At 44.4% G+C, this 27,210-nt stretch overlaps 1 protein-coding gene across 1 annotated transcript in view; it reads right to left on the bottom strand.

Annotated features, from left to right (window-relative positions):
* Positions 1-6,847: 6,847 nt before the first annotated feature.
* Positions 6,848-27,210, bottom strand: part of ZNHIT6 (zinc finger HIT-type containing 6) — a 105,353-nt gene continuing 84,990 nt past the window's right edge. The window contains exon 10 of the mRNA XM_060626377.3: positions 6,848-7,239. Within this exon, the coding sequence (XP_060482360.2) occupies positions 7,223-7,239 (17 nt within the window). The 3' untranslated portion in view covers positions 6,848-7,222. The remainder of the gene's footprint in view (positions 7,240-27,210) is intronic.

The raw sequence follows: 27,210 nt of genomic DNA, 5'->3' as shown, positions 1-27,210 counted from the left end.
TATCATTTTAATTACTAGGCTATTATGCTTGTCACCTTGGAAGAAGAGAGGAACTTGAATGAAACAGTCCATAACCCAGGCTGCCCATATCTAAATTCATGGGCAAGATTAAGTCTGGTTGGATAATGTGTTATAGAAGGTCACTTGTTTATAACTTTATATTTTCCCAATATTGTTCTGAAAGCATAGGAGAACTACCGAAAGATCCACTCTTAGTTGGGAGCAGAAAAAAAGTCTTGGAGTCTATAGGAGTCAGTTTGTTTTCACTGAATGAGCTTGAAGCAATGACTTGTGTTAATCCTAATAAGCCAGTGATTAGGTAAACATGCTGTTAAATGCAAAGGAATGCAAGGAATTTCAAGTACTTTTCCAATAGCGTGAGGACCGAGCTACCCCATCCCCCCTTTCCTTTTTATAATATACGTTATGCTGCTGGAGGAGGGAGCAGTTAGATAGAGTTGGCTATCCAGAAGGTCAAAGGCTAGATGCAGAGCATTCCTAAAAGAAAAGGACCTCAATCTTAGGTCTAGGAGAGGTTGAGAAGGCTGCGTCAATGTTTGTGAAAATGCTGGTAGCCTGTTTTAGAAGAATCTACCTCTTTAGAAAGCACTGACAATAAACCTTTTATAGCGAAGTTTTCCTTTCATCGACGCTCTTGGCTTCTGTTCAAATCCATAGTGAAATATTTCAGTCTGCACTTGGTTAAGAAAGTACTTGAATTTTTAGGTATCGAGAAAGTGCTTTAAAAGAGAAGGGGGACAACTCTTGGGATCCTGTAAAAAGGATTTTTCAAAACAGTTTAATATCAATGCCTTAATGAAGACCTACAGGAAAGCACTGCCTAAGAATCTATTTAAAAGCCTTACTGAAATGCATAAAGGTTCATAGAAATGTGACGGTAAAATGTATGGGCAAAGGCTCTTCTGATTTTGGCAATGTCTTGCCTGAAATATTACAACTTGTGCCTACCCAGTTGTCTGTTTCTTGCCCGAGGCGTTGAAATTTTAAGGTATTTGGGAACTTAAACACCACCTGTGCCTTCTCCGATGCAGTTAAACTTAACAGTGCAATGTAACACGCGAAACAATAAAAGTGTGAGGTTTTTGTGGTGCAATCTTGTTGAGCAGACATCCAAATTCACGGGAAAGATTTTCACATTCCCAGGCACCAATCCTGAGGTCTTTTCCTCCAACACTAAAGCCCAGCAAATTGCTTCTTACATAGAGATCAAGGAGTAATATTTTATAGATCCTTTAAGAGCGTAGGGATGTAATAGGTATACAAATAAGCTCAAATGCGAAACAAAACCAGACATGGGAAAATACTGGATCTCTGGGTCGTTAACCTTATTGTAGTAAATACAATAAGAGTGCTGCATAAAGTGGTAATTAGTGCTCAATTAGTGAAGACAAATAGGTACAAATTATGTCCATTTTATTTGGCTATAAAAAAAGTAAAGAAATTCAAAGTAGGTGAGAATAAAATTATGCAAATTAGAACATGGAACCTTTATCTAGGTGCAGTGTGGAGCTCTGCCTACTTCAAGTATTGAGAAAACAAAATCCAACACCAGGCATTTGCACATATGAAACAGAAGTTACATATATAAACATGCATCATAATATACATGTGCCCCTCCACATACAGTAAAGATTTGTGTTCTTCTTACTTTCCAATCCAAAAGACCCTGGTGGTCTTGAGCTGTTTTTTTTTTTTTGTTTTTTTTTTTTTTTTCTTTTTTAATAGAGATGTAAGAACTGAGAGTCATAGGGTGACCTCAGAATCTTAGGAATTCAGTGAATTTTAAGAAATAGTCTCTGGGACATTTAGCACCGTAAGTGGTCTCACTGTGATGATTTTCACTTAAACACATGTGTTATCCACTCCACAAAGAGATGCCACAGAGTCAAAATTAGCAAAGTATATTTTAGAGTGATTTTTCCAGTAGAGAGACTAGACTTGCTTCGTACACCGTCTTTTCTCCTGCCCTCTGGATCCTATTTGTAAGTCAGTGGAGCCATAGCAAGGGTCCAGTAGGACCACAGGACACAACAAAGCTGTGTTCTGAGCAGGGTGGCAGGTGGTGCAGGGGAAAGAATCCCAGACTGGAACTGGGAGTCTTTTAGCACCAGCTCTGCCATTAATTAACTAGGTGATTCTGGGCAAGTGTCTGGATGGATCTCTCCTGTTTTAAAATGGAACCATAGCTTCCAGCTCTTTTGTTTCCACCATAAATATTCTTTTTCATATGCTCTCTTTGGTGCACTGACTTCCGTACCTTAAAAACTTCATCTCCCCAAGCCACTGAATGTATGAAGTGAAAGCTACTTGGGTCTTTCTGTAGGCAAATGCACAATGCACTCATCTCCAGGAAGCCTTTGAAAACCGTAATGTTATTTGACCCTTCTTCCTCTCTGAAGTACTCATGGTTATAGGATGTGGCAATCCCTGGATCTCAGCCTATAGGTCCATGCTTTCATCTTCCTGCATAGCCTGATATCTGGGCCTCATTAAATCCCTGCCCTAAATAACTCATTCTTCAAAACAAGGCGCATTGTGAAGCATGACAATGATGTATGTGTCCTATGGATAGGACAAATTTATTTGTAACTTAACTTTATTGGTGGTGGGCAACACTTATCCACCTAATCTTATAAAGTGCAATTCAATTAAGCAAGTACCCAGACGCATTTGTTAGTGCTTTACGACGCTCAGATATTCTGCTCACATATTTGGAATCCACCCCTTTCACATGCCCAGTGCAAACATCCAAAGCTAAGCCATCATCATCTCTTCCCTGAATTACTTAAATGACTTCACTTGTGACATACTGTATTCCCTAAAGGTGGCTGGAGTAATATCTTCCACCCCACATAATTAATCTTTGTCGCTTCTGCAATGTGACCTTACTGCATAGATGGGGTTTATTCTACCCTCTTGGATCTGGTTGGGCTCTTTGACTGCTTTAACCAATGAATATCCAGGAAGCAATGCACTGTGGTGCTAGTTCCAACTGTGGCGATGACTAGAAGCTCTTACTTCATTTCTCTTAGAAATGAGCTTCCATGTAAGAAGCACAATGATCCTGAGACCAGCAGGCTGTGAGAAGCCCATACCACACTGACAGGCCCTAGAGGATAAGAAGACATGAGGAGAAAGAGAAAGGTCAGGGAGAATCTTCATGGGCATCACAGGTGCACGAAGAAACCACCTTGGAAGTAGATCGTCCAGCTCCAGTTGCTGATGGCTTGTGAATCAGAGATAAAATAGCCGTTTGAGTCCTTCCCAGATTTCCTGACCCATAAAATAGTGAGCAGACTAACTGGTTATTTTAAGGCCCTAAGTTTTGGGTGTTGTTTGTTGGATAGCATACATAACCCAAACATCATTGGTTTCCTGCAAAGATTCATTTTCCTTATGGGAACCAGAGTGATTCTTCAAAAATGTGAATCAGAACACGTCAACCCTTGGCTTAAAAGCTCTATGGCTGCCCATTACTCTTGGAATAACACTCAACTCCCTCCTTACTAAGTACACAGGCCCTAGACCATGCCTATTTCTTCCCACTCACCCTCGCCACAATCCCACTTGCCTTTTCCTCTTTGAACTAAGCCACATCAGTGCCTCTTCAGGGCCTCTGCACTAGCTGTTCCTCTGTCTCAAATGCCCCTCTTGCCTCAATGTCCCTTAATCTACACTTCTTTTTGTCATGCAGGTCTCAGCATAAATGTTACCTTCTCAGTGACCTTCCCTTGCCACCCAGTCTAAAGTAGTTCATTACAACAAGCAGTTTTATTTTCACCACGGCCCTGAGGCCCACCAGATATTATTTATCTACTATGTCTCCCCCTTCCAGAATAGCCTCTATGAGATGAGAGATTTTTGGCTTTTTCACCACTACAAAAGCATCACTAGATACTGTGCCTGGCATAAAGCAGATGTTCATTAATTTAGATTAATGCTGTCTTAAAACTGCATTATGTAGAAGGCACCCCTCCCTTAGCACAATGTCTTCTTCCTACCTCCCCTTGGGCTTTCCCCTAGGTTGTTCCTCATTCATCCGTCCTTCTATTCATACATCCAGTCAATAGACACCTGCCTGGCACCACTATATTCCACGTACAGTGCTATGGACTAGTTGATGAAGAAGCCTGGTTTCTTCACTTTGGGGACATACATGTAAGCAAAGATGAGTTAAGGTTAGGTTCAGCTGCAAATAAAAAGCTAAATAAAAAATGGCTTAAATAACACAAAGGTTTATTCCTCTGTCATGTGAAAAATCCAGGTAGGCTGTACAGGGCTGATGTGATGCCCTAAGTTTTCGGGGACCAAAGCTTCTGCTATCTTGTTCACCATGTGTGGCCTCCGTTCCCCAATTCACCTCACCTAGCTGCAAGGAAGGCTAGGAAGTGTAGTTCCTATCCTGGGTTGCCACGTCCCCAGCTAAAAATCAGAGATCCTATTACTACAGAGGGGAGAACTAGTAGTCTATACCACATAGCACAAAATACATTATAAGAAGAATAGGGCACAGAGGATGGTTGAGGGGAAAGCTACCAACTCTCTGAAGCTGGGATGAGAGAGGTTTCTTGGAGGAGTGGTCATCTCAGTAGTTTCTTCAAAGATGCATAGGTCAGAAACTATTCAAAGGCCTTGGTGCTTGAGTTGGAAATTTCTGAAATAACCAGTGATACCTTTCTCATCTCAGCCATTAAGAGAAGTCAAAGACACCCACACTACCTGGGTTCAGAGTCTTACAGATCATTAGTGTTTGAAACAGCTTATATTCTTACTTTGGGTTCAGACGTATCATGAAGAGGTTATCCATATTAATGTTCTCCAGAGAAACAGAACCAATAGGATACATGTATATGTGTGTGCACGCACACATACACGCATCAAGAGAAAGAGAGATTTATTTTAAGAAATTGGCTCATGCGATTATGGGGGCTGACAAGTCCAAAATCCTTAGGGGAAGCCAGCAGACTGGAAACTCAGGTAAAAGTTAAATCCATAGGTCAGGCCAGGCAGGCTGGAAACAAGGCAGGGTTTCTATTGTGCAGTCTTGAGGCCAGATTCCTTCTTCTTTGGGAAACCTCAGTGTTTTGTCTTAAGGCTTTCAACTAATTAGATGAGGCCCACCCACATAATGAAGGGTAATCTGCTTTATTCAAAGTCAATCACATCTTTAAAATACCATTACAGCAACATTGAGACTGGTGTTTGACCAAACAAATGGGCATCATAGCCTAGCCAAGACGACACAGAAAATTAGCCATCATAGTACCTGTGTAGTAGACCCTTTTGGGGGCAAGAAGCTCATGTCCACTCTCTAAAATGGAATGAATGGGGCGCCTGGGTGGCTCAGTTGGTTAAGCAGCCGACTTCAGCTCAGGTCATGATCTCACAGTTCGTGAGTTTGAGCCCCGCGTCAGGCTCTGTGCTGACAGTTCGGAGCCTGGAGCCTGCTTCAGATTCTGTGTCTCCCTCTCTCTCTGTTCCTCCCCCACTCGCACTCTGTCTCTCTCTCAAAAATAAATAAAGATTAAAAAATAAATAAATAAAATGGAATGAATTTGAGCAGAGTCAGAAAAGGTAAAAGCTTTGCTAGTTATACCCAAGACGTTCCCAGGCCTGTCGTGCTTATGCATGAGTGGGGAAGGGCTCCAGCATTTGTTTGACATCAATCAGATTTGTGGGCTTCTCAGAAACGCTCCTGGTACACTGACCGCAAGGTCCTTCCGGAACTGGCAGGATCTACTTTAGTCAAGATGGCTGCAGGGTGGGGGAGTGGAGAGAGATCCTGATAAGACCTCTAGAGAAAAGCTTTCTGTAAATCTGTCTGGATACAGCAGGACACAATCCATCACTTGCACACACCCCGAGAGAGACAAAGAGCACTCCTTCTTCTGGCCCTTCGTGCAAATCCTCACTGTAGCACTGACACCACTATATTGTGACTCGTTCTTTAACTGCTCCCATGAGATTTTAAGCTCCTTGAAGGGTTTTGGTCAATGAATGAGTACCAACTAAGAATAAATTGGAAGGAGTATGAGAACTGTGTTCTAACATCTCCAGATCTTCGTGGAGAAGAGAAAGCAAGTTTGTTCTAAATCGCCCCAGGGCAGAATTCCCAAGCTGGTGGCTGGGGCAGGATTGGGCCAATAGACAACGTTTTGTTCAACTGGCACAGGGTTTATAAAAACTGAGCTTTGTTGCCAATATTTGAAAGCTGAGAAGTTTTTTTTAAGAAGTCCAAACTTCTGGCTTCTTTTGAAAAATTCGTAGATCTGCAGCAGTGGACTACAGTCTCTACATGGCAGCTTCTGCATGGTGAGAGCAGTGCTACAGCTTCCTCGGAACGTGTGCTCTGTTCACCAGCACAGACTGAGGAGAAGAGACACGTATGTGTACGTGTGTGGTTGGGGGAGGTGAAGGGCGGGGAAGAGACGATCTTTAAAAAACACAGGTTCTTTCTTTACTGGCACAACCCAGAATACTACGTGGAAGTGCTTAGAAAAGTAATGTTTAGCACGGGAACCATGTTATAAGCACAGGAAAAATAGAGGCCACGTCATTCATTTCAGATGGCCATGGGGCTATAAACATGCCGTCACTTCCCAGCTTCCTTCTACGGCAACGGTCTGTGTATTTTTGAGTAGAAGTATACCCATTCCACGTAAAATATCATGTCACATTTTCCCACCGACACCGGACGAGTTGATCAGAGATATAGCCTGCATCCCGAACCTCTGCTGAATTTAACCAGCCATTTTTGTAGTGACCAAAGAGCCTTCCAAGGGGAATCACAACCCATAGCCAGGATTTTGCTCTAGAATTTTTTTTTTTTAATGACTCAAAGTCCTTCCTTCAAGTGCTGTCACATAAATAATACTCATTTTTCAGAGACATTCAATAAACTCCAGAGAGACTGAGAACTTGTCTAAGTAGTTATAGTTAGCTAGCCAGTAGCAGAGTGGAAGGTGGACCTCAGAGGATTTATTCTTCAGGCTTATCTCTGACAGGGGCATTTGGACACAGGAAAGCACTTGGGTTACAGGGAAGCTGGTGCTGGTTCTTTGGTGTCAACGTGGCTCCTGGGAAGACTTGGGCCAATGGATTTTCTATAGGCGAGTCAGGATCGTCAGCATCCCGCTGCAAGGATGACGCCCTTCTCCGGCAAACAGAGAATGATTCAGCATGTAAAAATTTGGATCTTCTGTTAAGGAGATTTGCTAGCTAAAAAAAAACAAAACAAAAACAAAAAACAAAAAACAAAACGTTGCTCATTCATGGAGAGAGTTTAAATTCTGGGCTCATGAGCAAAACTTGAGAGAGGTCCTTCCTATATTCCAAATTAGTTTGTTCTTGGAAAGGAGCCTATGTCTTTAATTGACTTCTTGCATTCAGAATGATACTTAGCTATTTACAGTGTTCTCTTTAATGTCTGGGTTTTTTTCTTAACAAAAGGAAGGCATACTTATGCAAGAACATTGTAAGAAATACAGACTGTCAAAAACGAAGGTCCCTAGGAAACATTACCCTTTACACACATGCACGTGCACCCACGCACATGCATACACACATACTTTTAAGTGCATGATGTGTATTATTCACAGATTTGGGGGAGTGGCTAACTTGCATTTATTAATATTATTATTATGAACAAAAAAGATTAGACTATATATAGAGCTTTATATTTACTATACCTTGAAAGTCAATTAATGTTGATATATGCAGTTCTCCCAAAATCGCTATAATTGCTTTATAGATTTTCCTTGTATTATTGATAAGCCACAATCTATTTATTCATTTATTTATTTAAGTTTATTTATTTTGAGAGAGAGAGAGAGAGAGCAAGCATAAGCAGGGAGGGGCAGAGAAAGGGAGAGAGAGAATCCCAAGCAGGCTCCACGCTGACAGTGTGGAGCCGGACACAGGGCTGGATCCCAAGAGCCGTGAGATCATTACCTGAGTGGAAATCAAGAGTCAGATGCTAGGGGGCGCCTGGTTGTCTCTGTAGGTTGCGCAACCGACTTGGGCTCAGGTCATGATCTCATGGTTTGTGGGTTCAAGCCCCGTGTCAGGCTCTGTGCTGACAGCTCAGAGCCTGGAGCCTGCTTTGGATTCTGTGTCTCCCTCTCTCTCTGCCTCTCCCCTGCTGGTGCTGTCTCTCAAAAATAAATAAATTAAAAAAAAAAAAAAAAAAAGAGTCAGATGCTTAACCGACTGAGCCACTCAGGCGCCCCTGGTGTGCCATAATTCATTTTCAAGTTTTCTCTCTCTCATTTGACCAGGAAAGGAAATCCCCTGTTGCCATTCTAACCTGAGGGATTGCATCAGGACTGGCTTCAGCCAACTTGAGTCTCATTCCCTTATCAGTGATAGGTCCTAATTGGTGATCCTCAAGGAGAAATCCTGTGGGGGTAGGGAAAGGTTCTGAGAAAAGGGCCTTTGATAATAAAAAGAGACTGGGAGAGGAAATGCCTTTCGTCTTTCCTGGGCATAACTTGTCTCCAGCCCAGGCAGGAGGCATCACTGACACACTGAAGATGACAAAGCAGAAAGGTGAAAAGCCCCTGAGTCTCTAAAGAGATCACTAAGCTGCTGAATCACCCAGCGCTGGGCTCACCTGAAATGCAGACCTCTTGCTTGGTGTGATGATAAACCTCCTACTGTTTAAGCTGGTTCTGTTAAGCCAAATGTTACTTACAGCTAAAAGCATCCTAACTGATGATTTTATACTTGGCCCTTTTTGATGTCTGTAAGTTTTATAAATAATGTAGCAATAACCATTTCCAAAGGAGAAGAAAGTACTTTTAGATGTGAATGAATAAACCAACAAACAAATATTTGGCAGGAATATAACTCAGTTATTAACATTCACTGGGGCGCCTGGGTGGCTCAGTCGGTTAAGCCACCGACTTCGGCTCAGGTCATGATCTCGCGGTCCGCAGGTTCGAGCCCCGCGTCGGGCTCTGTGCTGACAGCTCAGAGCCTGGAGCCTGTTTCTAATTCTGTGTCTCCCTCTCTCTCTGACCCTCCCCCGTTCATGCTCTGTCTCTGTCTCAAAAATAAATAAACGTTAAAAAAAATTAAAAACAAAAACATGCACTTGATTGGCTATGGGTCAGCTAGACATGGGTAACAAAAAGGAAATAATGACACAGGGCCCCTGGTCTCAAGGGTAGCACATCTAGCAGAGATAGTAATATATACAAGTAATTCTAGTGCACTGTAACTGTGCCAGAAACTTAGGAATATGAGAGTTCAGAGGGTAGTCAGAAAAAGCTTCACAGAGGACACAGTATCTGAACAGAGTTTTGAAGGATGAATAAAAGGCTGTTTGGAATTACATCCCAAGTTGAAAAATACCGAAGTATTCAAAGCCTACGAATACTATGAGTCAGCAAATGTACAGCCTCAGACAAGACCTGAGCACTAAAAGCCATTTTGCATCTTCACTTTTGCACTTGTGGCTGAGAAGAGGAAAAGCAGCCCTCCGTAGGGACCTACAGGAGACCTGTCCTGGTGATGGGGACACGCCTGTCCCTTCCATGGGTGTTACCTTTGGAAATCCCCCACCCGCACAGTAATAAGAGCTGCCAGCCTGCACAGGGTGAGGTAGCACTGACATCACCAGATATGAGCTGGAAACGGTGAAGTGCACCATACCCCCAGGAGACAAAAGCGGTCTGCTTCCCCCACACAACAGCCTCCTTATGACAGGATAACCTCAGGCTGACAGGACCTAGCCTGGGCCTGACCCACCGGTGGGTCACCCAAGGCAGCCCCAGTGACTACTTGGACCCGGTGGCAAAGGCAAAAAGCCCAGAGAGAAGCGACCTGGAAAACTTGGTTACTGCCATCTGATGCTCTTGTGTTTGTGCCACAGGTCAGATTCCGGTAGGAGGCCAGTCCCTTAATGGCTTCCGGTTCCTCCTAGAATAATGCTCATCCTTACCACTAGCTGCGCACAGTCTTCTTGTCCAGGATTTTAAAGGCTGTGGTAATGTGACATGCAAGCAAAAGGCCACAGGGACAGCTCCATGCTGGCTCCATAACCTCATCTATTCCTCCGGACACGAAAGAACTGTCATAATTGCACTCACAATCAAAGTGAATGTCGAGAAAAGGCATTAACAGCCAGGAGTCCTCACATTCTGTATAGGCAAGTGTGAATAAGTAATTCATGGTCTTTCTGTGCTGCATCAATGAATTAGAGGATTTGGATTTTTTTATTATGTCGATGCGTTTGGTCTAAAGCATGCTGGGTATTTGCATATGCACCAAGGGACTTCTTGAACCACCGTCCCCCCCCCCCCCCCATGCAGTCATCTTCCCTGTCATCTCCCTAGAAGCTGTACATTCTCTACAATCTCAGAAGAAACTAGGTCTCTTGGCATGTTGTGGGAACACAGCTATTGAAATAAATGGAACATGGCAAGTGTACAGGGCCAGCAACAGGAGCCACTGCTTTTTTTTTTTTTTTTTTTTTTTTTTTGGGTGAGGAATGGTGACGCCAAAAAAAGAAAGAGAAGAAATCCCCTGTAACATTAGATAGACTGTAAGAAACTGTTATGAATTTGGGCCAAAAAATCAAGATTAGCAGTCACACTGAAGTGTTTTTGTATTGCATTTTTGGCCTCAGTAACAGAAATTCATTCATTGACCTATATCTGCACACACACTTATATCTGTCTGTTGCACACACACACACACACACAGCCTTGTGGTTTATAATTCCTGTTTTGTTATAGGTCAGGTGTCGTGGTGGGTCCCGGAGGGTACAGTTCACTAAGGACTTGCATTTACGAATCACGGGATCAAGAAGAGTGTCCTCATTCCTCAAGGGCTGCTACTGACACCTGTCTCTGCTACTTTGCTCCTCTGGTTTTCCTGCGACCTGCATGCAAGGGAATCGGGGCTAGGCTGCTACACACGCCTGATTCCCAGAATGGAGGGAGGGCAAGCCCACTCCAGCCCAGCTTCCCTGGAGAACCATGGAAAAGGGGCATTATTTTAAACTTATGATATTCATTCTCTGCAAAGGGAAATCCACGAGGTATACTCACACAGGGGCCCAATTTTATTCTTCAACTATCAAACTCCACTTGGAGTCCTGTGGTATTAAACCATTACTTAGCGCTTTCACGTACCCTATATCATCTAAGACATGGATGACTGCAAGACACAACATCATTTTACATACCTCTAAGAAAAACCCAGCCAATTATGGCCAACTATGTCACAGTTGCATGGTTGCAGTAAAATGTATCTTGATTACAGAGCTGTTAAAGGGTAAAAATATGTACATTCTAGAATCGATGATATCCAAGGGCTTGTCTAACTAGCCTTAGTTCTAGTGTAGTGTGTGAGTTCTCAGTGGGCAGGAACACATCTTTCTTCAAGATTTGTTTAAATGTTTATTTATTTGAGAGAGAGAGAGGGAGAGTGGGGGCAGGTCAAAGAGAGAAGGGGAGAGAGGATCTGAAGTAGGCTCTGTGCTGACAGCAGACAGCACGACGCGGGGCTCAAACTCAAGAACTACAAGATCATGACCTGAGCCAGAGTCAGATGCTTAACTGACTGAGCCACCCACGTGCCCCAACAGGAACACATCTTATAGTCCTTCTCTACTTTGCTGTGTCTAGCACAGTGTCATGCACATAGAAAGTGCACAATAAACTTGATAATAAATGAATGATGATAATGAATGAATGAATGAATGAATGAATGAATTGACTAGCTGAGACAAATTCTATGTCCCCCTTACGGCATTCAGTCAGCCCACTTGAATAGAGGTAAGAAGGTCCAGATTGGGTCTGCTTCTTCCTATTACACCCAACTTTGGAAACAGTCAGACTCAACGAGCAGACGTGGAGGGGGAGCCTTTAGCACTTACAGCACTTACTCAAGATCCGATCACCTTAAGCCCTGGTCAAGGAGCTGCTGGCCAGACACGCTGTGACGCCAGGCTCCTTGGGGACCTATTTATGTTTCTCCTGAAAACCGGTGTGTAATATCAAACTTCTGAAAATAAAATCACAGTTTAAGTGGACTATGGGAGCTGGCTATTTAGAGGAGCCTGCTGGCAAGTTCTCTCTTGTAAAGTCAATAACCAGCCCAGATTTATCTATTTTATGACTTTGTATTTTTCTGTATTGCGTTCCCGTAGAGCAAGGCACACCCTTATATTGAGTTTCCCCACAGTAGAGTCTTTGTGCTGGGTCAGTAGCTTGAAGCGTTTTTGCTACAACGGGCCTCTTTCCCTTGAGGGTTCCTGGTCTGCTCAGGCGGTCCCAGTTAGACCAATCCCCTCCCCCAGAGGCCAGGGCTTCGCTGCAGTGGATGGAGCAAATGGAAATCACATTTTCCTTTGTTTTGTTTACTTTAGAATGAAGTTACTTCTGACCAGAGAGTTGCATTCCAACTTTAGAGACATGGGTCACAATGATAACACAGGCATGAACCCTGCACAGAACACAGCACATGTGAGCATGCCACATGTGTGCGGAGGGAGAGGAATGGGCTTCATACCTTCGACCCCTGTGTACTAAGCATCTGAGACATTCCAGGTTCTGTGTTACTCCTTTCGGGGAACAAAGAGATGAACAAGACACAGCCCCTGGCCTCACGGTCTAGTTACAGTAAGCTGTGCTGAAAAACAATGCAGGTGTGAGGCTGCCTCAGCCTCAGAGAGTTGGAGAAGGTTTTACGTGGAGTACAATCTGGAAGTCAGGTCTTGGTAGAAAAGGGGAAGGGAAAAAAAAATTAAAAAAAAAAAAACAAGAAAAGGGGAAGGGAGAAAGGGCAAGCTGAGTAGTGAGAACAGCATGTGCAAAGGCACGGTGTGCAAGACCGTGGGAACCCAAGAAACTGTCGGTCAGAGGGCACTCTGCAAGTATCTCCTTTTATTCCCATCCAAAGCCGGTGACACTAAGGTGAAAGACATCCCTGGACTGGATCCATAATCGCAAGGCCTCCAGGCAATCCTAAACTTGACTTCCCACATCTCCTGTTTCCCACAGACCTATGAACCTCTAGTCCTGGTGCTGTTGGTGCCACAGGACCCACAGGACCCAACGATGGGAAATCGGACCCACATTCTTGAAAAGATCTTCTCCTCTATAGTTTTGTAGGCTAAACGGTGGGAGAAGCAGGAGAGAGCCAGTTAGGTTCTTCAATGGTGGTTCTGGAACGAGGCTGTACTACCCAGTCAGAAATGCCAGATGGCTTCCTTATACTTGCTTAGTTCTCTTCACTTGTACATCCTAAACTGTCACATGCTTGCGAAATCTGCAGGCTCATATTTGCCTGACCTGCTCCTCTGAGTCTCCCCCCAGGGTGTGATAAATAATCCCCGGAAAACACAAGTTCTCATAATCCCTTCAAAGTGGTGAGAGACATCAGAGGCAGCGGCTATGGGTTTCTGAGGCTTGAATTCTCACATTCCTAATCTCTGGGCACAGTCTCCTGTCATCGCTGGCGGACAATTCTCCCCCTCCTTAATGGTGGGCATGTACCATCTGTTTTACTTAATACTATTCAGTCAGACTAAAAATGACAGAACTCCAGAGGTGAACTGGGGGACCCTACACTTGGGAGCGACTTGGAGGTTCCTGGCTCCATCTACCCCCAGAACCCTTTCCCCACATCCTTGGCAAGGAGTGACCCATGCTTTTCTCACTCACAGAGGTGGTATCCGCTCTGCCTCCTTCTGTAGTTCATGCTCCAGAAGTGGGAGCTGTTCTTCTGAATACTAATGTGAAATCCTTCTCCCTATAACTTTTAGTAACGGTTAATGGTTGTCCTCCTGGCAGTCCTCGGAATGAATGTGGTCCTCTTCTACACGTCATATTTAGGTCCTCTCAATTATGTGCTCCATCCCTACCTGCATTCCCAGCCTTTCTTTTCTTCTATTTGTTCCTTTGTTTGTTTTTTGTTTTTCCCTTAAACATTTACAGTGGGTACCATTATTCCTCACATGGTCTAATCTTCAGGCCTTCATTCTCTAGTTGCTTGCTTCCAGATACACTTGAGTTTGTCAAGATTCCTCTAAAAAGGGGATATTCGTGGATTCACAGAGCCCTCTAGATCTCTCCTGAGTGCCAAGGCCAGGAAGCCTATCAGCTCCCTTCAGGAATCTAAGTGCACTTTTATTCACAAATCCACTTTCCCTACTAAATAGTGAGCACTTCTTCCCTAGCCTTTCCAGCCCCCAGCACAAGTGCAGACAAGTTTCAGAATCCGAGAGACAACATGAAATAGGAGAATTGGGTCTTCACTTGCTTAGTATCCCCACACACCAGCGCAGAGCCTGGTAACCAGGCTGTAATAACTGTATGGTCCATCAGCCGATTCACTGGTTTAATGAAAGCAGGCTAAGCTTGCATTTAATTTCTAGGCAGTATGTCAACACTTATTAATATAATAATTTTTAACTGACATCTTAAGGTCTCTTCAGATGACCTTCTGTAAGGATAACCCACCACTTCTACTTGTGTTACTGCCTTTCCTTAATGTAAATTTAGGCTTTGGCATTTGCATAACCCTTCCAAAATTTGATGGCTTAAAACAACAAGGACTTATTTGTCACAATTTTGTTTGTTGGCTAGGTGTAGCTGGATGGTTATTCATGCAGTGACTCACTGAGCCAGGAGCTTGGGTGGGGGCTGAAACGTCCAAGATGGGCTCTCATCTTGTGGCTTCCCCATTGTTCAGTTGTTTAGACTGAGCTTCCTTACAGTCAAACAGTTGGCTTCTAAGAGGAGATGTTCCAAGAGGATGGTCCTGATGTGCAAGCACCTATTAAGCCCACTAGTACTTCAGACTCACTAATGTCGCACTGGCCAAAACAAGTCACATGGTCAAACCCAGAGTCAATGTGGGAGAGAACTGCACCTCCTTGGGTACCAGGAGGTGATTCACTGGGGGCCACCAGTGAATCCGTAGTCTTACAGTCTATTATATTTATCCTTATTAAGTTTCATTGTTACACTTTTGAGAGGGAGTTCTTTTTTTTTCATGGCTTTACAAATTCGGACTTTTTCTGGATACAGGCAATGAGGAGGAGGAGGAAGAGGAGGACACATCATTTATTGTCTATTGTGTGCCAGGTTATTCTTTACAAATTTATGATTCCCGAAAAACAGCCCAAGGACAGAATTATTATTTTCATTTTAGAGATAAGGAAAATGAGGTTCAGAGAATCTCAATAACTTCCTCAAGGTTTCACATTTAATTGAAGATAAAATTTCAAGGTAGGTTTCTAATTCCGAAGCATGTGTTTTCTTTTGTTGTTGTTGTTGCCGTTTTTTTTTTTTTTTTTTTTTTTTTTTACCACTGTACGATGCTGTTTCTCAAAGTCTGCACTTTTGACTCAGTGAAATATATAATTCCCTGCAAAAAATGATTTTCAAATTCTAATAAAGAACCCAAGAAGTCAGAAAATGCAAAATAACTTTTCTTTCTCTAGAGTTCCTTAAATGTTTAAATCTCATTTTGTCCCAGAGTATTTCGGTGTCTACACACACACACACACACACACACACACACACACACACACACATATTCCCCTGAGAATTGAAGGAGCCCTAAAGTGCCGATCATACGGTAAGGCTGGGATGTTTAAATATCTGAATGAAGGTTTTGATAAGATTCTGTATACATGGTTATAAGGCAGGGTTCCTACACAAGAAAGCTGAGATTGAACTTGAAGTCAATCTTAACCCCATCCATACTGTCTGAACTGGCCTCCAAGTAGAGAACTATGCTTTTTTCTTTATCTACTCTGGTAAATTATTAAAGGGCTCTTCTGCCCAAGGGGAGATCATTAACTACCTGGGAGGTTGTGGAAGGCATCTGGCAGGTGCAGCAAGGAGAACCAGGGCAGCTCCAGTGAGGATGCAGAGGTGGGCTTCCTGAGGCAGCTTCCGCTGGTCAGCCAGAATGAGGGAAAGACCACCATGGGGGCAGGAGGAGATGGGGATGGGCCAGTGGGCAAGAAAGGAGGCAAGAATGGGATGGGGAAGAGGACCTCCCTTGTCTAGCTTGCAAATGGATTTTAAACTCATTAGGTAATAAAGATCCCATTTGCTTGATTGAAAATGTGCCATATGTACCTGCATTTGCCCACACTTTTTCCTTCCTCTCATGGAGAGTGCAACTATGAGGTGACAGCCTCGTTAATTGCAAAAATAGAGGCTGGGGCAAGTGCCAGATTGGTCACTGGAGAAATGTTTATGTAGATGACACAGAAGAGCAGAAGTGGCTGGGAATCATAGGACCTCAGCTAACCTCTTTACCAGCCCAATCTCCTCATGTCACAGCTGAGGTGAGACTTCTAAGACAGGGCTTTTCCCTTGGCATTGGTGCTGTTGCCAATCTCCGTAGGTTTAATGAATGTTGTGGGGAAACAGTTGAAAGCACTTCTCCCAAGGAATCAGGGACTAGAGCATCTAAATCTTGGCCTTTAGGCCAAGGACTCACAGCCTACTTAGTTTGATGCTCTCATTCCATCCTTCAATGACTGGTCCTCTTGGAAAGGGGTGCAGCTGTTAAGGGAATTCTCGTGCCTGTGATCTACTCTCTCAGCTTTTCCATCCACAGGATGGGCTCCAGGTACAACCTTTTTACTCCTTTCCTGCTCAAAAGATCTTGGAAGGCTCATCTTGAGTCATTCTCCACGACTCACTTGTGTGGTATCACTTGTGCAGCTTCTGGATGCTCTGTTCCCCCGAAACGTGCACACGAAGAAATGACCCGTCTTTTTAAAATTTTGTTTATTTAAGTTTATTTATTCATTTTGAGAGGGACAGAGAGAGTGTGCAAGTGGGGGAGGGGCACAGAGGATCCAAAGCAGGCTTATACTGATAGCAGAGAGCTGGACACAGGGCTCGAACCCACAAACCATGAGATCATGACCTGAGTCAAAGTCAGAAGCTTAACCAACTGAGCCACCCAGACACCCCCAAATCACCTTTTTTTTAATTTAGTGGATGATAGTTTGTACACCATACTAACTAGGGGGTTAAACTTGGTATGGAAAGGGATGGAAGGGAAAGATTTGTCCATGATTATTGTGCATATTTCCCACTGAGAACAAAATCAGGGGTTAAAGGTCCCTGCACTTTGGGAAGTGACCATCTGTGGGAGAGGTAGATCAAAACAAATCGTTTTAATTCATGAGGAATGTGAGGTGTGAAAGGTCACACTGCATGGTCAAGGCCAGAGATGGGACTAGAACCCACATCTCCCACCTCCCAGGACAGGACTTTTTCCTCAACCGTGGAGCTGCCACCAAGCTCAGTATGTGTGACTATGTATAGGGTAGACATGTTGAAAGCCATTTCCTCTAGGCACCAGGAGTTCGGGGCTGAGAGGTACACACAAAGCCCTGTGGAGCCAGACCGCACAGCCTCTACTTCTGCCTGGAGCAGTCAGAGGAGGCAACACATCAGCCTAGCCTTTGAGGACAAGCTGACAAGAGCTTAGGGAAAGGCATGCCAGGCAGAGGGAACAGCCTGGGCAAAAGCGAGGAGGTGCTCTGGACAGCCTTGGGCTGCTCTGGCTAATGATCTTCAGACCCACACAGTGCAGATAGGAACCAGGTGCACAGTGTCTCCCCTCACGTTCTACCATGTGGGAGGGCCTCCCAAGGATGTCCAGAGAGCTCTGCCTCAGGTTCTTATTGTCTGAGGTCACTGAGCCTCCTGAAAGTATTTTAGGAATGTGGAGGCCTGACTCACTCTCTTCCTTGAGTTCACAGTCTGAAGTTCATAAAATCGCTTTCCCCTTTAGTCATTCTTATTCAAACATCGGCCCACATGCTTCACAGATGGAGCTGGCAGGAAGAATACGGGGACAGATTTTTTGCCCAGGATGTGAAAGGAGATCAAGGGAAGATCATTCATCAAGGGCCAAGCCCCTTTGGCAGGGGCCATCTAAATGCACAGAGAATAGCCTGCTTTGTCAGAAAGTAAAGATCCTGAGCAGAAAGGAAGCCATGGGTGCTTTTGTCTCTGTGCCTCGGTTTCCTCATATGTAAACAGGGACAATAACCACACCTACTTCAGAGAGTCATGATGAAGGGCTAGATGAATTAATCCACGTAAAGTACTTAGAACACTGCCAACACACAATAGGCACTTGATAAATACCAGTTTATTATTGCTACTATTGCTCATGGTAGGCAAAGAGTGAGTTTTCAAAACAAGGTGATGGGGGACAGAGGAAGTCTTCCTGGAATAGGACTGTATGAGCTAAACCTGAAAGGAAGGCGTCTTCTCCAGTGTATAGAGTTGTCTGGATGAAGAGGACTTGGGACATGATAGACATACAGTGGAAGGGCAGTGCCAAGACTTGGAAGAGAAGGAACTCAAGTGTTGCACCTGGCCAGATGCCAAAGACAAAGTTTCAACTACAGTACTTCTCCAGGATGGAAACGGGTATCAAAATGCGCTGAGAATAAACAGCGGACAGAGAAGAGACATCTGGAGCATGAGCATTTGGGCATACAAATAGTCCTGTGCCAAGTTCCAAATTGGTTGTCCACCTTATTTTTCCCGCTGCCATGTAGGCAATGAAATTTATCAGCAAGGCAAGCCAAGCACAGATCAGATGCTCTGTTTTCCTCTTTTCTGATTTCAGTTCCATCTAGAGGACTGAAAACGTCAGGAGACTTCCAGATAAAAACTCCCACCAACACTGCCTGGGAGCTGGAACACATCACCAGTTGCCTTGATTCAAAGAGTTGAGTCCAAGCAGTCTTTCCATTGCTGGAATTCTGTTTGCACCAGGTGAACCTCTTTCTATCTTTCAGAACACTCTTCAGGGAAACGCTCACTCTCACTTTTTTTTTTTTAAGTTTATTTTTATTTATTTTCAGAGGGAGAGAGAGAGAGAAAGCGAAGGGGGGGGGGGCAGGGAGAGAGGGAGACAGAATTCCAGGCATGCTCTGTGCTATCAGCACAGAGCCCGACTCGAGGTTCAAACTCATGAACTGTGAGATCATGACCTGAGCTGAAGTCAAGAGTCTCATGCATAACTGACTGAACCACCCAGGCACCCCAGGGAACTCTCACTCCTGCCCAACTTCAATAAGGCACTGGGCCCCCGAGTGAGCCACAGGGAAGGAAAGCACTCAGCCCTGTGAGACCTTGAGGATGTCTGGCCAGCACGGTGCTTGATTTCTTCCTTCTACTTCAGCCTGTCAGTCCTCCTCTTTGCCTCTCCTCTTCCACTCAGTTGGAAAAGGCAGGCACCTGCCTCTGTGTGAGTCTGTCACTGCTGTGACCACAAGGTAAGAATCCTCCATGAATTTGGAAGCCTTTTTTTTTTTTTTTAAGTAAAAATACTCCCAATGGAAGAGATGATTCAAGGATTTCACTGAAAGGCACTGAAGAATAGTATTCCCTGTTCAAAGAAAAAGATGGCTGAATAGATAAGAGAAGGCCACGTCTGCCCTATTTTCAGACCAATGAGCAGATACAAATTACATGACTCTCTCATTTCATGAAAAGAAACTGGAGAGTTGAGACGAGGTGATTCTTGAAAGAAGAAAGGTTATTAGATTCCTTACTATTAATCATTAAAATTTCTTAATTTTTTATTAACCAGCTTTAAAAAAAATAATAAAATACATGCTTATGGCAAATAATTCAGTGTAGAAGGAAATGAGGTGAAAAGTACAATTCCTTTTCTCCACTCCACACCCTCTTCCCCATACCTTCCTGAGACCCACTCCTCAGCAGAAACCACTCTTAACAGTTTAATCCCCATTTTTCCAGAATTTTCTATGTGCATTCCAATCTCCTCTCATACTACTTTCCACCTTATACAAGAGGCCTTCAAACTTGGGATCTTGTGATAGTCTACTTCCCCCTTGTCAGTTAAGCTCTTCTAGTCTTTGGAAAGCTGGCTCCTTCAGTATTCTGCTAATGTCTGCTCAGAATTGTCACCTACCCAGAGAGATTTCCTGTGACCTCTCTAGTTAAACAGGAATCCTGTCACCACCACCATCCTGCCCCAACAGTCTATGCTCACCACTGTCTACCCAACCCTCAGCACAATGAAGGTATTTGAAAGATATGTGATGGATGCAAGCAGGCACGTTAGGGGCACCTGTGTGCGAACGTACAGATTGTTCCCCAAAATATAAACGGGATGGTAGGCATAACACAGAGAATCCTGCCACAAATGATGATGATGATAATAATAACATTTCTTAAGCACTTATGTCGCAAGGACTATTCTAAGCTTTTTACATGTATTCTTTCACGTGGTTCTTACAACCACCCCATAAGATAGGCACTAATGCTATCTCAGAATAGGAAACTAAGAGATGGAGCCACAGGGAGGTAACTTCTTAAGGTCACACAGCTTGCAAATGACTGAGTCAGCACATATAAATTTACCTTCATTTAAAAATGACTGTTTAGCCTTAATTAATATATTTTTCAATTTTAATACACACAACATAGAATTTACCGTTTTGGCCATTTTAAAAAGGTCTATTTATTTATTTTGAAAGTAAGAGAGAGCACCAGTCGGGGAGGGGCAGAGAGGGGGAGAGACAGAGAATCCCAAGCAGGCTCCATGCTGACAGCGCAGGGCCCGACTCGGGGCTCGATCCCATGAACCGTAAGATCATGACCTGAGCCAAAACCAACACTCAGATGCTTAACTGACTGAGCCACCCAAGTGCCCCCAGTCATTTTTAAGTATACAGTTCAGTTGCATTAAGTACATTCACCTTCTTGTGCAACCGCCACCACCATCCATCTCCAGAACTTTTTTTCATCTTCCCAAACCGAAACTCTGGACCCATTAAACAAAAACTCTTCATCCCCTCCTCCTTCCAGCCCCTGGCAACCACCATTCTATTTTCTGTCTCTATGAATTGGATTACTCTAAAGTTCCTCATTTCAGTGAAATCATACAGCACGTGTAACTTCTGTGGCTTATTTCACTTAGCATAATGGCTTCTTTAATTAATATTTTAATGAGTAATTTTCAACTCTATTTTAATGTTATACTCATACTCATTGTGTACAACAAGGCACAAAAAGACATGGAGTAAAAAGCAAATTCTCCTCCTACGTCTGTCTCCAGGCACCACAGGGCAGCCGCTCTTCCCAGTATCCTTCCAAACACAATTATGCCTACATGCATTTTGTACACCATGAATAGCATATTCTACATATTGCTGTTTTGCGTATTTCCCACTTAACTATATACCTTAGAGACAGTTTCACGTCACTGTACATAGACATGTTTCTTAGTAAATTCTGTTTATTGAAATATAATGTACATACACAAAAGTGTATATACTGTAAGCTTACAGCTGGATAAATTTTTACAAACTGAGCACACCTGGATAACTAGCACCCTGATCAAGAAATGGAACATTACCAGTTCCCTGGAAATCCTTCTCCAGCTCCTTTCCAGACACTACTCATCCCCTCACCAAGGGTATCCGCTTTTCTGGGTTCTAAACAGACTAGGTTCATCTGTTTATGGAGGTTTTATGAAAAGCATCAGACTGCACATACTCTTGTGTCTGGCTCATTCCATGCCCCCTTATGCTGGTGAGACTCATCCATGTCACTGAACTGCAGCTGATACGGAACAATATCCTTGAATAAGTTAAAGGCCTGCTGCTGCTGCCGAGACGGTCCCCGCTGCTTGGAGGTCTTGTGTGTGGAATGCACAGTCTCTCTAGCTCTCCCTTACGACCCTTGAATTCCTCTCGGTGGCTTTGTAAATGCCTTAAAGAGTCCGCAGCTAGCCAAAATTCACCTCCAGCTGAAGAAGTGATGAAAACCAGCAGCCTCGTGTCGAGGTCTGTGCAGAAAGTTGCATCGGAATGAGCGGAGGGGAGAAAGGCCCAGGAGCCCTGCCCTCTGATCAGCATCTCTGCAGCCACAGCTCGGTAAGGCATGCTTTTTGAGGCCTCCTTCACTCAGCCAAGAACTCAAATCTCGAATTCCCCGAACATGAGGAATCATGACAAAGCACTGGTTTGCATTCCCTTTGCAAATGTTACTTCTAAAGTGGAGTCAAAACTACTTCCAAGTAAAGAGCTAAGCAGCTTTAACTAATATCAGCAAAGGGCCTAAGAAAAGAGATGTAGCTAATGTATACCATCTGTTTGTTTGCGCTCTTATGCCCTACGATTCAGGGCAAAATACCAGTTTGGGAAAGGAAATGTCACATACAAGGTAGGAACAACATACCAACGGGGCAAAGTTGGACGCACTGTTCAGCTTGGGTTGCCCACTTACGAATTTGAAATCCCTGTCAAATCAGTCCCCCACCTCCCCCCATCCTTAGTTTGGCAATGACCTGAGTATCTACTTCCAGATATGAGCTGTTAAGCAGCAGAACCAATCGGCACATTCGCGTGGGGCTAATCATCACTGCCCTGAGTGGCTCAGGAGGCAACATGCAGGACTGCATTCTTGTGGTTCGCCTTTCCAGAAAGGCCTTTCCCAAGCACCACATGCTGCCTGCAGTGGGTCCAGCAGAAGAGGGGGAGGAAAGGATGTGCCCTATGGCAGACTCCCGATCTCATTTAGTCATTTTAGCAGCAAAAATTTACTCAAAACTCAAGATAATCCAGAAATCATCCCCTGGCTTTCACTTAGAACATGGAAGGAGAGAAAGAGAGAATAAGCATATAAAAGAAGAGTAAAGAGCTTATGGGAGAAGTTGAAAACAAACCTTATCCAAGTCCAGAAAGAATATTCCATTTAATTTCTTCGTAAAGATTTTCTTTGCTGAGTAAGAGTACTGTATAAGGCATGTTTCCAGTGACTTTTCAGTCTGGTACTTGAAAGGTGCTATATACCCACTGCAGACAAAGGGGAAAGGTACAAAGGAGGACCACATACTCCCTCAGCTAGTTAAGGACAAAGGACGGTCCGCCAGGGCCAGAGTCAACTTTTAGTCTATATCACCAGGGGCTGCTGTTTCTCTGGCCCAGGGGCCAGGGGAGGCCACTCCCGAATAACTACCTACCACTCTGTTTGGCTGTATTCCACATTCCTTCCTGGAAACTTCTCTAAAAAAAGAGAATAGAGATGAGAAATGCCCACAGGGAAAGTTTTCTTAGGGGCCTACAAGCTCAACTGGCTGGAATCTGAAGAGGGCAAAAAATGGAATGTTCACCCCGAATGATTGAACAGAAGATAAGCAAACAGCAGGTGACAGAGCAAACACACAAGAAATATGATCTACCTACCCTAGGAAGGACTCTGGTTCTTGAATTCATCTTGAAATGGGAGGAGGTTCTTACTGACTCCGTGGTTTTGAACCCAAGTCTGAGCAAAAGCTGCACTCTTGATTCTAGAAAGAACAGTATAGAATGCAAGGGCCAAGGATTTTTAGAGCTGGTAGAGTCTGGAATCAGCTTCTTGGGAACAGAAGTTCCAAGAGTCAACAGTAGCTGGCAGCAGATAACCTCTCCAGGCTGGAGGATGGCACAGTCCTGGACTGTCAGTGCCAGAAGCTATCTTAGAGATGGCTCCAGACTGAGTTCTTTGCGTTTCACGTGAGGAAACCTAGGTCCAGATGGGGTAAAAGGCTGGTCCAAAGTTACACACCTGGTTATGGCACAGTTGGGAGCAGAACGGTGAGCTGACTTTCATTCCCCTGCCTCAGCCGTTGTGTAACCCAAGACCAAAATAGTTGGGGGTCAGAAAGAAGGGGAAAAGGTATGAGCTTTGAGATCCATTAGTAATCCTACCATTAGACACACAGTGAACATCATTAGCCAGTTAAACTTGCTAATGTCTTTAATGTGAGAGGCGATATTTATTGCACTAATGAGGTGATTGGTACAGTACCCATTTGTGCCAGACACTTTTTTCACGTTTAGGATTCTAGCAATAATACATATATAAAACGAGATTTACACATTTCCTGTCTAAACACACACCTTGACCATTCTATTATGTACACTGAATGAGTGAACATATGTCCCTTAATTTTGTTAGAAAAAAACACTTCAATTGAATTATACACAGAATGATGACACAGTTTTATGGTGTGTAGTTTAAAAACAAAATTGGTTAGGTCCCCCTTCCCTTTTCCACCATTTATTTGTTTTTAAAAAAGTGACTTCAGTCATAATGAAGGTGTTAAGAAAGAGGCAAAGACAAAAGTCCATTCAATCAGCCCTACGCATGTCCTAACAGGGTGAGGAACAGTTTGCCCAACTGTGGAGTCCCGGCTTGGGGCAAGGCCCCATGCCCATGAAAAGCATGGGTGAGTCACTGTATTTTAGATGCTTCTTTTTGAAGGCCCTTCGAGGAGCTGAGAGAAACTAGAACACTCAGGTTGAGGGAGGATACAGACTTTTTTCTCATCGTTTCCTAACGTAGGTTAGAACATCAACAGTCTAGAATGCTGAAAGAAACCTCTTGTATTCTATTCAAGACGCATGAATGATATACTGTCATAGCCAGTTAAGTCTAGAAGGACTTTGGCAATCACCTAATCCAGTATCTTCATTTTCGAGATCAGAAAACAAGAGGCCCAGTTAGATCCAGTAACTTGATAAAGGTTCGCGCAGGTTCTCAGCGTCTTCTGCCAACCTCTAGTGCGCGTACTCGAGAAAGGGGCTGGGGGTATGGTGTGGCAGGCAGCCTTTCAGCAGGTCTGTGAATCTTCCAGAATGCATATGCAAAGTGTATGTGGAGCATTTTCCTGGCAGATTTTGATCTACATGAATTAAACCTGAATATTTCAAGGAAGATTTTAAAACATTACAATTATAATCATCCTCCCTCCCAAAGGGTTCATTCAGGGTAGGCAGCAGGTGTGAGCACTTGGGAGACGAGTCTTCTGTTCTCTCAGAGGTGCTGAGGCCTATGCTGACCAGCGCTGACAACATAAAGGTGGGGGGTGGGGTTCAAAACCACATGTTGAGGGGCGCCTGGGTGGCTCAGTCGGTTGAGCGTCCGACTTCGGCTCAGGTCATGATCTCACAGTTCCTGAGTTCGAGCCCCGCGTCGGGCTCTGTGCTGACAGCTCAGAGCCTGGAGCCTGTTTCGGATTCTGTGTCTCCCTCTATCTCTCTGACCCTCCCCGGTTCATGCTCTGTCTCTCTCTGCCTCAAAAGTAAATAAACGTTAAAAAAAAAAAAAAAAGAAACAAGTCCTATTTAGTGAACGCTAAGAAAATTAAAAAAAAAAAACAAAAAAAAAAAACAAAAACAAACAAACAAAAAACCCACATGTTGAGAGGGTTGCACTGTTCCACCTGACAGTGTCGTCAACTTGCTGAGACTCAGGAAGACCTTACTGCTTGCAGGGGGTGACCTTTTAATTCCCTTGACAGCTGAGGTATACACTTTTCAGCAATTGTCCAGTCTGATGACAAATGTACACAAAACCAAGTTTGGCCAGCACGGAACACCCCTGGCTTCCCCAAAGCGCTCCAAACTTCAAAGGCCAAAAGATAGCTTGATGACTGAACCCATATCCTTGGGGCATAAATGCGAGTGCCTCACCACTCCCTAACGGTGGCTACCATTTACTGAGCAGTTACTATGGTGCTCATGACCTGTTACCTTGTTGTCTCTCAGCAAGAGCAATGCACAGTAAGGGTAATGTTCTCTGTTTCAGAGACAGGGAAGAAAAAAAGGTCAGTCAGGGCCCAGTAACTTGCCCAAAGTCACCTGGCAAGCAAGTGGCAGATCGGATTAAACTTCTGGCTGCCTGACTCTTTCCCTTGCTTCCCAGGTTACCACCCAAGCAGGTGGACCAGTATCCCAGTTATCATCAGGAGCCCTCCTTAATTCCAGTATTTGCCATGCATGCGTATGACTTCCTTCAATTTCTCTGCACATTTCCACCAAATAAAACCATATGCTCTTCCATAGCAACACTGCAACACAAACATGGTGTAATCTTTATCCACTGCAGTACACAGCTTGAAAAGTTATTTAAAAAAAAAAAAAAAAAAAAAGCAAAAAACGAAATAACCCCCAAAACAAAACAAAACAAAAAAACCCTTCACCAGTACACAGTTGAACCGAATCCCACGGTAACAAATACAAACCTACACACGGTTCTTTCCTTTAAATCTTTTCTTCTCTTTCCTTTGTAATGCTCTTAGAACACAAACTGAGTTGCAACACTTGTGACTAAGAAGGGGCCCGATTCAGTGATCCTTGGGCCCTGGGCGCGGTCCTCCTGCGGGACAATGGCCACTGCCCAATGCGTGAGCGCCAGTCCCCGACCAGAATCTCCCGCTGCTGCCCCTTGACCCACGCGGGGACCCTTGCGGAATCCAGAGTGGCTCTGGCGACCAGGCCAGGTCGTGTCCCCGCGACGCTCCCCGCAGGACAGCGTGTGACTGTGGGGAGGGGGCGGTTTCTGCCCTCCGGGGCCAGGGGACGAGAGGTGGGCGGCCAGCCCTGCCATCCCCGCGCGCTCCCTCCGCACTCCCAGGGCGGTGCGTTCCATTCCATCCTCCGCCCGCCCGAGCCTCCTTCGGCAGGTGAAATTCGCCCCATTTTACAAATGAAAGCCTCCACCCTCCCAGAAGACAGCAACTTGCCCTAAGTGACTGGCTGGAAAAGGAGAGCGGAGGGATTTGAACCCAGGACTTGTGTTTCCTTTTACTCTACCTCGTGTGGCGCCTGGCTGCCAGGGTGCTGGGGAACCCATGTGCCTGTGGTGACCTGTGTGGTTACTCCGCCCCGGTTGCGCCTCCAGGGGACCCGCTGGGTTTGGAGGCATCCACTGGAGTGATTCAGGTAAAGGTGGTCTGTCTGCCGTCCCTGCTTTCCCTTCGGATTCTCTCTTCTCCCCAGAGCCCTGGCTTTTTTTTTTTTTTTTTTTTTTTTTTTTTTTTTTAAGGCTTTCTAGGTCCTGACAAATGCAGACGCCACAGAGAGGGAGACATCTCAAGCAACTAGTCAGGTGGGGTTGTGCCCTGATTTGCTCCTGTTCCTATAGGAGGTCCAGCGCTCACTAGCTGAAGGGGGAAGGAATGCACGAGGTAAATGCCATTTTCCGGGTTGCATATTCAGGAACCAGAGAAGCTTGTTATGACCGGGTGCTAAAACCTGAAGAAATGTTCCTTGGCTGCTTCCTCACTGGACTCGTGCTGAGGTACCTGATGGTCTACTAAGGCGGTGGGTAGGAGGTTGAGGGACAGCCAAGTGGGGATAACAAGAACACCTGTCACTTCTGGAAT

The sequence above is a fragment of the Panthera onca genome, chromosome C1 (assembly GCF_046562875.1).
Source record: "Panthera onca isolate mPanOnc1 chromosome C1, mPanOnc1 haplotype 2, whole genome shotgun sequence".
NCBI lineage: Eukaryota > Metazoa > Chordata > Mammalia > Carnivora > Felidae > Panthera > Panthera onca.
This window is presented reverse-complemented; position numbering and strand designations above follow the sequence as displayed.